The sequence below is a fragment of the Lentinula edodes genome, assembly GCF_021015755.1.
Source record: "Lentinula edodes strain Le(Bin) 0899 ss11 chromosome Unknown C8R40scaffold_10, whole genome shotgun sequence".
NCBI classification, from domain to species: Eukaryota; Fungi; Basidiomycota; class Agaricomycetes; order Agaricales; family Omphalotaceae; genus Lentinula; species Lentinula edodes.
In genome coordinates, this window is record NW_025764316.1 from 858949 (window position 1) to 871334 (window position 12386).

Genomic DNA, 12386 nt, shown 5'->3' on the forward strand with positions numbered 1-12386 from the left:
ATTCCTCCATGCTATCACACCTTCGTCGACTCCAATGGTCTTCCGCTGCCGCCATCCTCCCGATCCTCCCGTCATGTCCTTCGACCTATCACCCAACTTGGATTGAAGGTGAACACCATACCAGCTTGTTGTATGGCTACAGCTACAGCGAGAGTAACTTTGGCCTGAGAGTGCTTTGCATTGATATCTTTTGATGAACACGAAATCTCAAACCATCAGAACGTTTAACCCTCTTGATAGCTTTCTGAACTTTGCTTGCACTAAGGCAAATTTTATAGGAGGTGGGGGAGGTTGGGGCACCTGTGGCCTGTGCATGATGGCATAGATATTTTAGGGATTGCCTCTTACTGCTACCACTGACAAAGTTCCTGTACCTGAAACTTCAAGCAGAAGATCATCAGTCCCACTGCAACAATGACCCTGTTATTTGTCCTCCTTATATAGAGCTGAAATGGAAATCTAAGGACAGGGAATGGGATATGGGTGTGAAAGCTAGAAATACCCAGAACAGTGACTTACCAAAAAGTGATGGAATTGCTGTATATGAAGGCTCTATATAATCAACAATGAAGATCAGGAGAGCTTTTGGGATGGTACCAGAGGTGATGTTCACTGATTTTCGAGATGGAGCAGGGAAAGGAAACAAATTTGATTGATGCCTGGGGTTAAGGTTCTGAAAACTTGAAGTGCCGGGTGCCGCTGGGACACCTGAGATTCCCTGTTATACACACGCAGCAACCCTCGAGAACGCCCACTTTCCAGGAACCCCAATTCATTCTGCCGAATCGAAGTAATGTTTTTCTCAAAGGTATTTATGGTTGATAGGAAAAACGCGTAGTAAAACGCGTCGAGTCGACGCGCAATACTAGGCAGGCAAATTGAAGGCGATTGACTCAAAACTCAGTCAGTCGCAGAACTTTCAAGTTAAGAACGGCTCCGACTCCCGAGAGCAACGTACTTGAATACACACGCGGCATAGATGCTCGGCATGATCACTATTCTTAAGGAAGCAATCCCAACAGCCAACAAACCAACTAACAACCAACTCGACGTCTCAATGCAAAATATATTTCATCCTCCTCCTGCTCCACCAGCTTTGAGTAAAGGAACTGTAATTCCAGAAAAAAACTCGTCGTGAGGATTTCGACGTGTCTCTTTTGCTCTTTTCCTTACTGACATTCGGATACGTGCCTCCAGTATCTTCTCAAGTCTGCTTCTGCACTGGCTCAGTCCACTTCTGAGCACGGGCTTTTCGAGGCCTTTGGAACAAGACGGTAGGTGGGGATAACCTACAAAATGAGACAGTAAAGCTGAACATAACGTCAGATCTCTGGAGTCTCCCGCCTTCCCAGTTGACGAGCAATCTCACAGACAAGCTCGAGCAGGCATTCTACTCGAATGGTACAAATACGCAACGAACTGTGACTCGAAATGTAGGAAGAGTAGGGGAGCTGGAGTCAAACGAAAAAACCGATTCTCAAGCTCTGGAGGAGCAGGAGAATCCGAATGAAGCTACTGTTCAAGTGCCTTTGCCAAAGGCTATACATCGACAGTTCTTCTGGCAGTGCTGGTCAACAGGTTTTCTCGTTCTCATCGCTCGTGAGTAACACGTTATTAAGAACACTGAATCGAGCAATACAAATCCCCGGTAATTATTGACAGAGACTCTTACTACACTCACACCCCTAGTGACAAAAGTCCTCCTTACGTGGCTGACTGAGTCCTATGTGTTCTCTCACCTTTCATCTGCGGAGCAAGCTGAGCCTTCCACTCTGGGCCTGACAAAGCCGCAGGGAATCGGGTATGGAGTAGGCGTTGCAATAGGCTTGTTTGTCATGCAGCAAGGAGCAAGCTTGGTGAGCGAGGCAATTATCACTCGATCTATTTAGTTTGACTAACTATTGCGTGTCTCTTCAGATCAATGCACATTCCTCAAAATGTATGCATAACTCACAAAAAAGGGAACATTCTCTACAACTGATTCTCTCATTCTGTGCAGTTGCTATGACTCTCGGGCTAACCGTTAGAACAGCAGTGAGATCTACTTACCCTTATTTAATGTTTCTCTCCTCATCTTCAATTCAATCAGGTCATTGGTTGTATCACCCGGAAATCGCTTCGCCTTTCTGCGCGTGCAAGACTTGAACACTCTAGTGGTCAAATACTGACAATGATATCAACGGATGCAGATCGGATTGATAAATTTTGTATGTATGGACACCAGTGAGTAGCTTATTTTCTTAACTTCAAGTTGTTGATCAGGAGTGTTACGATGTTGCTATGTGTAGTCTATGGATCGCCCCGACTCAGGTGAGCTTTTTTGTTTTTAACATACACGGCCCCTCACTTTCATTCTTTCGCCAGTTAATCATCGCTGTGGGATTCCTCATTGCCACGGTTAGACTTTTCTATTTACCTTCTCCGTGCATTAACTCATTGTCCTCATTTAATATATGCAGCTTGGATACTCTGCACTTGTTGGCCTTGGAGTAAGATTTGATCCTTTGTATCTTTTTGCATTCACACTCAATCAGCATAACTCCAGGTCCTCATTTTCAGTCTCCCCATTCAAACTGTCCTCGTTATCGTCATAATGAAACAGCGAAGAAAGGGAGTGAAGATTACGGACTCGAGAATTCGCTTGACTACAGAGGTCCTACAAGGCATACGACTTCTGAAACTATACGCTTGGGAAAAATTCTACGTTGGAAAGATTACAGAGTTGCGGAAGGGAGAATTAGAGGCGACTCAAAACTCCTTGTGAGTTCAACATGCTGTTGTCCTCTTTGTCCACTACTGTGCGGACGATTACTCAGGATCATCTCCCGTGTAGAATTGCTACAGCTGGTTTGATAGCTATGATGACGTTCATCCCGATCTTAGCTTCAGTTCTGTCATTTGTGCGTATAGATACAGGCACGAATGTAACGTCTTAACTGACTTGATTGTAAGATCACTTATGCTCTGACGGGGCATGATCTCAACGTTGCAATTATCTTCACGTCTCTGCAATTTTTCAACGTATGTCTAAGAATTTTATTTTCTCTCTCTCGCTGGTCTTTGATTTTTCCCCCACCATAGATCATCCAATTACCGCTGATAATGCTTCCCATAACGCTCGCCAGTCTATCGGACATCTTTGTGGCAAACACCCGTATATCTGCATTCCTACTGGCCGAAGAGCGCCCTGCAGACTATGCGATTAAGCTTGATACACAAAGTGCAAATGCAGTGGAATGCAAAGGTGACTTCGCCTGGGTTATTCCTTCGGGAAATGAGAACAAGGATACAAAGGCTGAACAAACGGAAGATGTTGTGCTTGTCGCAAATAATAATAAGAAGGAAACGGTTCAAATGATACAAGAGAAGAATGCGCAGAGGAATTCAAAGAAAGCGAAGAAGGTGAAAGGCGAAGTTGATTCTCTTGTCCTCCCAACGTCGAATCCCATTGAAACTGGACCTGACCGGCCAAACCCATCAGAGACACTTCCGGATCAACCTTTCGAGTTGAAGGACCTGGATTTGACCATACGAAGAGGTGCTTTTGTAGCTATTGTCGGACGTGTCGGCTCTGGAAAGGTACGACAAATTTTGTATGCGACTTCAATATATGCGACTCACACACTTTCTCGATACGAGCAGAGTTCAATTCTCCAAGCCTTGATTGGGGAAATGCGAAAGATTTCAGGTGAGGTCCGGTTTAGCGGATCTATGGCCTACGTTCCGCAAAATCCGTGGATTCAGAACGCCACTGTGAGAGACAATATCATGTTTGGACAGCCCGAAGACGTTCGAAGGTGCGACTCGCTTTCATGAAGATATGATTCCATGGTTCATGATCAAATAATAGGCTGAGCGACATAATCCATGCTTGTAGCTTGACTCATGACCTTAACAGCCTTCCGAATGGCGAACGTACTGTGATCGGTGAAAGGGGTATTAATATTAGTGGTATTGATTATTTTCTTCATCTTTTTGGGATATGGTTGACATGAGGGTTTACAGGTGGACAGAAGGTGATTGGAGTCACTGTACAATAATTGATCCTGTGTGATAATGGAAATACTTGCTAGGCACGTATATCGCTCGCGCGCGCCGCTTATTCAGGCTCAGATATAGTTCTTTTGGACGATCCTCTCTCTGCTGTCGATTCTCACGTCGGGAAGGATATCCTTCAAAACTGCATTCTCTCAGGACCGCTCGCAGACAAGACCCGGATTTTAGTTACGCATGCCTTGCATTTTCTTGACAAGGTGGATTACATCTATATTGTAGAGGGAGGGATCATCAAGGAACAGGGAACCTATCAAGTACGTTGGATGTTCGAAACTTATCTTCTGCCCATCTCATGCATCCTCGACCTCAAGGACTTAGTAAATAGTAGTCTTATGTTTACCGGTCTCATGAGTGCACACGCACAGAAGATGTCTGCAGGGAATCTGGACACTCCGACCAAGCGCGAATTGGATATAAGGAAACTGGTCGATGACCCCCTCATACAGGCAGAAGAGCGCAATATAGGTGCCGTCACTGGGGCAACCTATAAACAATATTTTGCCTTTTCGGGAGGTTTTGGGTGGATCCCCCTCATCCTTGGCATGCTAACAATGATGCAGTCTTGTCAAGGTAATTTATGTGTAAGGTTATGTGGATTTACGTCATAATTGACAAGCACTTAGTGGCGTCCACTTTACTTTTGGGATTCTGGACAGCAGAGAGTATTCCGGGGTTCCAGGAAAATGACTACATAGCGTTATATGCTAGCTTTGGTGAGTCTCGTGTCTTTAGTCATTAGATTGTGTTGTAATTTTTGGATAGGAGCGGGTCAAGCATTATTCTCTTTCTTGCTCACATGTGCTTTTGGGTGCGTTTAAACAATTTCAACAGAGCCAGAGTCTCATTGGAGTGGCCTCCTACAGCCTGATAGGGATTCGTTCGAGCCTAAATTTGTTCGCAACCGTGCTGAAGAAAGTGTTGCAATCACCAGTATCCTTTTTCGATACCACTCCTATTGGTACTGTATTCATCCCGGCACAAATAGACCCGATACTGACTCCAACAGGGCGTATCTTATCCCGACTTTCAAAAGATCAAGATACTCTTGATACAGAGCTTCCCTTGACTATGATGCAGGTAATCTTCACTTTTTGGCATCATATCATGCTTTTACGAACATGTCTGTAAACAGTTTTTGGCCACGGTTAGCTCGATCGTTGGCACCATTGGTTTGGTGTTTTATATCTTTCCTTTCCTCGGTATCATATTTGCGCCAATGAGCATACTCTATTGGTTCTTTTCGTTGTATTATCGTCGAAGCTCAGTTGAAGTCAAGCGCCTCGACTCTCTTGCTCGATCAAATTTTTACAGTTCCTTTTCAGGTATTGTCATTATAATCTTGTCTAGGAATCATTCACTAAATCAATGTCACAGAAACACTCACTGGAATCACTACTGTACGCGCATTTAGAATTGAGGTACATTAGTTGCTGTTCGCTCGTTGCTCGGAAATAATGCCAAAACTCACTTATTTCTCTACCCAGGGCCGCCAGATGGAAATTGCTGAGCGGGGACTTGACTTGGAGAACCGGGCTTACTACATCACCGTGTCCCTTCAGTGGTGGTTAATGATCCGACTTGAACTTTTTGCCAGCATTTTGATTTTGGGTATTGCACTTTTCGCCGCTGGTTTCCGCAACTCAGTGAACCCCTCCAAAATCGGTGTTGTTCTCACATATGCTTTGAGCGGCAAGTCACTCTTCCTACTCCTTCTCACAGCAACTGTTCTTATTTTTATTTTAGTGACGCAACTTTTTTGTAAGCAATTGTGTTCAGTGGAATACAATATCAATCTCGAATACTTCAATCAGCTCAAATCATACAAACCTTTACAACACAAGAAATGAGTATGAATGCGGTCGAGCGTCTTCTGATCTACGCCCAACTCCCGTCCGAAGAGCGTGAACCAATGAAACCCCCAGATGTCTCTAACTGGCCTAGTCAAGGAGAAATCGAGTTCAGCAACGTTTCTATGGCGTATAGAGAAGGACTTCCCCCTGTCCTCAAAAATGTGTCTTTCCATGTTAAAGCAGGGGAAAAGGTACATGGTCAGCCATCATACTATATTCGTATGTACTGACAAGGCTCTTGTAGATAGGTATTGTTGGCCGAACGGGTGCCGGTGTGTTCCGACGTGGTTAGGCTAGTATATTTGGCTGAATGCTTAAAACTCTAGGTAAAAGTTCCCTATTGCAGGCACTCTTCCGGTGAGTTAAATATATGTACAAATGACATCAATTGCAACAACTCATATACTCTTCAGCATTGTTGAAATCCAGCACGGAAGTATCACCATCGACGGAAAAAATATCACTGATGTCAATTTGGAGACGTTGCGCACTAAACTTGCTCTGGTACCCCAGGACAGTGTGCTTTTCCTGGGGACATTGAGACAAAACCTGTGCGTTGAATTTATTACTCAAATATCAACATTCACACCCTCCTCTGGTAGTGATCCCCTCGCTGTGCGGACGGACGCAGAACTCATTACTATACTGCAAAGTGCCTGTTTGTTGCCTAAAGCTATGTCTGATCAAACTTCTGAACAGAAGTTTGACTTGAATTCCAATGTTGACGATGAAGGTAAAACAAACAATGTCCAATCAGAATTGTGATGTGATTGACTATGACCGCAGGCTCGAATTTTAGTGCTGGTGAAAAGCAACTATTGGCATTATGCCGTGCATTAGTCAAGAATAGTAAGATTATTGTCCTTGTGAGTATATAGTTACATGGTAAAATAGTTGGAGCACCTAATTGGTTTTAGGATGAGGCAACGAGTAGCGTCGACGTTGAAACGGATTCTAAAATTCAACAAACAATTCAGTCCGAATTCACTTCCTCCACACTTTTGTGCATTGCGCACCGTATTCATACCATTGGTTTGTTTTCTAATCAATGTGGTTTCATAGAAGATATTGATGTTGTTCATTATAGTGCACTATGATCGCGTTCTTGTCATGGATTCGGGTGAGGTTGCAGAATACGGTACAGTGCTCGAGCTCTACGACCGCAGTAACGGTTCAATATTCCGCTCTCTGTGTCATGAATCTGGATTAACCAGAGCTGAGATAGTCCGCTTGCGGGCGACTCGTCGATGGTAGATTGTTTACAAGAAATGGACTGATAGATTTATATACAGTATTTGCAGCCTAGTTGATTTCAGGTATGGGAAAATTGCGTTACGTTGTGAAACTTCAGGCAGATATCCTTCAAGCTTGAACTGGTTACTTCGAAACCAAGGTGTAGGGAAACCAAACTAACCAAATTAACTAAATTAAATCAGGTGAAATATCTGGACGTTGTATACACATGTGTAACACTGAGCGGGCGTGGAAGATATGATTTGGAGACGGCGTCAGGCTTTCTGTCGCATTAGTTCCTCGCAAAGTCTCCAAAAGTCTCTACCTAGTTTCCCATCCTTGTCTTTCGCAATGGACGCTTTGGCTTCCACTTGGGCGATGGGGAAGAGCAATGTGGCTCTGCAGACACAAGATAAAAAGTGAACAAGGCTGTCATGACCTGAGAAAGACTACTAAAGGAACTTACTTGAGATCTTTTTCTACAACCTCTGGAGAAGTCGCCGCATATAGTTGCGTCAGAGCACCTCGGTCAGGGTTGGTGGTCATCATTCTCCCGACTCGCCGTAGAGGCGCAAGGAAGGGCCAAGATTCTAGGAGTCCTGAACGAGCAAAGTCAATGTAAAAATTTTGAAAGGTGATGAATGAATGAGATATGGTAGCTATTAGACGTACCGCGCGACAGTTCAGTGTTCACAGCACCAGGATGAACAGCCAAACAATATATATTATTGATCCCAGCCGCAGTGAACCGCTTCTGGAGCTCGTTGGTCAACAAGATATTCTGCAAAAAAATCCAATCCCGACTTGTCAGCCAAATATACACAACACAACAAGGGGGAGACGCACGCACCGTCAACTTTGACAAACCATACCTGCCCCAGGTTCCAAAGGTTTTTTGGTTCAGACCCTCCAAGGAAGTGAAATCAGGTTTTGTCATATTCGCTAACATATAGCCACCGGATGTGATGTTCACTATCCGAACATGCGAGCCTGGCATTGCAGCTGTATCTTTCAGTATAGGAATGAGTGTGACAGTCAATGCGAAATGGCCAGTCCCATTGCATGCTTGCATTTCGATCCCATCGGGGCCTAACTCGTATGGGGTAGCCATCTGGATAAAAGCATTCAGCAATTTGGGAGTTAGAACATGTAGATTAGGGATCAAATTGAACAAGCCCACTTACGATACCAGCGTTGTTAACCAGAATATCCAGTCTCTGCTCGCGTTGCATGTACTCCTCGGCGGCCTTCTTGGCGGATTTGAGACTCAAAAGATTGAAGTTGATATATTCAATCTCGGGGTTCAGTTCAGAACCTAGTTCCGTCTTGATCTTTTCAATCGCAGCGAGGGCGCGCGATTCCGTTCTGCTGAGCATGCTGTTATATATCATTATGGGTTTTCGAGACTTTTTAAGAATATAATTGGGAGAAGAGGAAGAGGAAGTTACTCACTATACTCGGGCACCGTTCCGGGCCAGTTCACGAATAGTGATATATCCGAGTCCAGTGTTTCCTCCAGTCACAATTGCGACACGACCGCTTAAGTCAGAAATATCAGTTACTTTCCATTCTTTCTTGCCTACCATGGTGAGGATGTTTATGAAGAAGACGTGGACTGGGGCACCATTTTTAAGTAACAAGTTAGAACCAGACGTTGCGGGAAAAAATAATGTAACTGTCATTACCATTACGCATTACCATTGCGCGCTGCGAATGGGCGTCCGGCGCTCGGTACCGGTGTTACTAGTAGAAGTGTATGTATGTGCATTGATTCCTAATCGATTCAAACGTCTGAGAATTCGAAGTAGCAGCCAAATGCTGATCTAAAATCTCATGAGTGACTAGAGATAGAGAGCAACCAGTGCAATTCATGACAAGCACCTACAATAACCACTTTCCCCATCCCGACCTGTGCATATCGACGTATATCGACCACCAACGACCCGGACTTCCACCTGTCGTGGAGACCCAAATAGGAGATTGCGGACTTTCTAAACATGTGCATGAAGTTCCGATCGATCAAAACGAAGAATGAACAGAGGTTGATTGTCCTACTCTCTTTCACAACCTCCACCAACCTCCCCCTCCATCAACAATAGATATTGCCCATTAATGATAGTTGTGCTTCGTGAAGTCATTGCTAGGAATGCTGCGGGCAGTGCAAAAAGACCTTCTAACTCATCATCGATTCATATCATCCTGACTTCGATTCGAGCTGTTCAAAACACAAAGAATCGGAAATCTGCGAAGGATTGATGACCAATGCCCAATTTTGTGAAACTGGTCTTGGGGGGATGGCAGGGGATGGTATTCGGATACGGGGTGGTCCGAGGAAGGTGAGGTCTGTTCTGACACAGGAGAGAAGCCCGCGATCAACACAGAACACAGAGACAATGCGTGACTAAGTGACTGTCACTGTGTCAGTGATCACGTTTGAACGCGTTTGAACAGTGGGCAGCAGTGGGCTTCAACGGACCCTCTTTTCTAACGCAAGATATTTTCCTACTAGAAAAGGGCGTGCTGATAGCATGATTACAGAAATTCTCGCTGAAAGTCTTTTTGAATCCTTAGTTTCAAGGTCCAACTCCGGACTCTGAAGCTTTTCGTTCTGAACGCGACCGTATCCGCAACGATTACTTTTATGTCAAAGACCATTTCAATCTATGCAACGATTCGCAGAATGTTCGACCAAAAGTATGTTGAGATTTGGCGAAAAGATGCGTACACATATCCGTATACACAAATCTTCTGCTCTAGTTGGTGTAAGGAAGTAGTGGAGATAAGTTCCTTTTGTCAAGGATCCTTCACCTTAACACTGCTAACTAGCCACCGCTTCCTGCTATTTAGTTTTAGATTGGCCTATCCCTGGCCTATCCCTGCCCTAAAGGGAACCCAGACGCTCTTGAACAGAACTTTGAGTCTTCAAACCTACTTCAAACTGATATACCTCCGATAGATACTTATTTGGAGATTTTGAGCGATATTATATATTCTATTGCATATCAGGATCTGTTAGCGTAAAGTTAAGCACAGTTGGTATCAAAACAACTGAGATTCGTATGTACCTGTTAGCGTAAAGTTAAGCTACGTATTCAATCAGTATCTGCATATTCGGGTATGTTTGTGAGCTCACCTCAGTTGGTATCAAAACAACTGATCATAAGGGAGCTCGAGGGTTTCTGTCGTGTGTGATATACCAAGTACTGTACAGTTTATGGTAAACACGATGTATACGTATAACGGGGTTATGCGTCAAAGCAGCCTCTACGTACGGAGTTGGTCCAACAGGATCATCCGTTCAATGAAAAGACAGCACGCGCTGCCGTCGTTCCTGTCCACAAGGAGCAACAGTTTCAAGCGAACGAGACGAAACATTCTAGAGAGGTCTCAACCTCCAGCAAAAGACGATCGTCATATCATTGAACTTCTAGGTGAAGACTATGTCGGAGTATATATCTGTTCAAAGTAATTCTGTTTGGGTTTCCTAGGACAATTGAATACGCAATCGATACTTTGATGTCAAGACTATCTTTGTTGACTCAAGTACCTTCTGAAGTACTTTGCACCTGTCTCGCGTCAAGTCCTCCACATGAATACCAGGCAAGAAATTCATTCTGGGAATTTCGCAATGGTGCGTTCGGTGGCCATAGGTATCACAATCACCCCTTGGCCGGTTGAGCTATTCTAGACGGAGCTGTAAATCCTATTGACCTTGCGTCTTAAACCCTCCTTTAGGCTCCTCCAAACTCCCGATCAATGGATAGGGATCTGACGATTTACATACGGTCCCCGATGGAGAGTGAGAAGGTAGGACGGGGGAGGTCAGAGTCAGGATTGGAGTGGGCTGAAAGGCTATTGAGATAGTGTTCCGAAGGCACCCTCTTGACACTTTGAGTCGAGGAGGTACTATAGACTGAGAGTGAGGAACTGGATTCGGAAGAGGTCAAGTATACTTAATGTTGTCACCACGGTTCTTTTGTGCTATATGTACTTGGAGTTTGTGCTACTTGTCCCAAAGGGAAATCATGATAAGATGGAATTGCGGACTCTGATACACCTGAAGAGTACAATCCTTAAATCACCTTCCCGTATTCCTGTTGCATCTCCGTTTCAGCCTCCTCCCACTCTGGTGAATCCCTCAATTGCTGCAACTCGAAACGTGGCTCGTTCAATATCCCCAAGTAGTTCTGTTCAACCTTCCTTGTAACTCTGCCTCCTATTCCGTTTCCGCCCTGGAATAACAGATCTCGCATGTATTGCAACCAGAGCCCCTTCATAGTGAGATCCAACTTCACTTCCTTGGACAATGAAAAGTTTTTTACCCGTGCTAATAAATAGTCGAGAAGAAGCAAATTAGGCTGATCAGGAAGCTCCACAGTATCCAATAGCTTGAACAAGGCCTCCTTCGACTCGTTTGTCAATACGAGAGATCCTAACATTATCCCGTCGGAGGGTTTGTAAGTAAGCTGCGTGGTCTTCCATTTTCCATCAGGCGATAACAATATAAATCGATATCCCCTGCCTCCGAAATTCAAGGCCCACGTCTCCATATCAGCGTCGGCTTTTTGCACAGACTTATAGTATCTAGACGTGGATTGAATGATGGTGGTGGGGCCCTTCTGCTTACGTCGTTCACGTATGAGCATGATGTTCATGGGTTCTGCGTCGGTTCAGTATTAGCAGTCTATCACTCAATGACACACCCAATGAACGTACGTGGCTCCAATTTAACGACCTGAGAAGAAGCCTTAGGAGGAGTCTTAGGAGGACTGATTGGAGAATCTAGCGTCGCAAGAGTAGTCAGAGACACAATTTGCAAAAACGAATGAGTTACAAACTTACAGCGTTGTGGAGTCGTTGGTTTCGTTCTTACAGCCCCCGGGGCAGCCGCAACTGCGAGCAGAGTTGAGAATAGCACAAATGCGGAGAGCAAGCGCAATATAGGCGATGGATTCGACATGAACAGGAGTCCGCGCTTTATAGGTGAGGGGAAAAGTCCGGATAATGTGAGGATAATAGTATGAGATGAAATATGATAATGCAGTAATGCGGTCTTCGAGAATGCAGATAGTCAATTTGACCAGCAAATTTACCTATGGTGCGTGTGTAGTCAATTTGTCGAAGTAGGGGAAGGAGAAGTGCAATTGAGTGCATAATAGCAGCATACCCCTCTTTTTAGGCGAAGCAAAGGCTGTGACAGGTCCTGACAGGTCCTGGTCACCTTACTTGATAAGGCTAGTCTCCCAA

The 12386-nt window shown here is 44.6% G+C and overlaps 3 protein-coding genes across 3 annotated transcripts; 1 reads left to right on the top strand and 2 right to left on the bottom strand.

The window, feature by feature from the left end:
• Positions 1–944: 944 nt before the first annotated feature.
• C8R40DRAFT_1095942 (cadmium ion transporter) lies at positions 945–7260 on the top strand. The gene is made up of 35 exons (XM_046227724.1): positions 945–1134; positions 1198–1274; positions 1327–1599; positions 1663–1856; positions 1918–1939; positions 2000–2034; positions 2090–2223; positions 2289–2310; positions 2365–2397; positions 2460–2489; positions 2546–2760; positions 2834–2900; positions 2953–3021; positions 3082–3579; positions 3643–3797; positions 3851–3951; positions 4006–4016; positions 4074–4310; positions 4368–4626; positions 4680–4769; positions 4819–4864; positions 4920–5014; positions 5063–5133; positions 5189–5378; positions 5431–5474; positions 5541–5745; positions 5800–5814; positions 5868–6097; positions 6151–6178; positions 6233–6263; positions 6320–6457; positions 6509–6639; positions 6693–6772; positions 6824–6938; positions 6994–7260. Exons 1-35 carry the CDS (start codon positions 980–982, stop codon positions 7158–7160), a joined length of 4263 nt encoding a protein of 1420 aa, XP_046088499.1. The 5' UTR covers positions 945–979; the 3' UTR covers positions 7161–7260.
• Positions 7110–8725, bottom strand: C8R40DRAFT_1182391 (uncharacterized protein; the record flags this gene model as incomplete). The annotated part of the gene is made up of 6 exons (XM_046232967.1): positions 7110–7538; positions 7606–7738; positions 7812–7920; positions 7990–8250; positions 8324–8516; positions 8592–8725. The coding sequence occupies 6 exons, from the start codon at positions 8723–8725 to the stop codon at positions 7415–7417; spliced, it is 954 nt and encodes a 317-aa protein (XP_046088500.1). The 3' UTR covers positions 7110–7414.
• A 2138-nt stretch (positions 8726–10863) lies between these two features.
• Positions 10864–12358, bottom strand: C8R40DRAFT_73794 (uncharacterized protein). The gene is made up of 3 exons (XM_046236051.1): positions 11982–12358; positions 11856–11921; positions 10864–11799 (listed from the first exon to the last, which is right to left on the bottom strand). Exons 1-3 carry the CDS (start codon positions 12097–12099, stop codon positions 11213–11215), a joined length of 771 nt encoding a protein of 256 aa, XP_046088501.1. The 5' UTR covers positions 12100–12358; the 3' UTR covers positions 10864–11212.
• Positions 12359–12386: the final 28 nt, after the last annotated feature.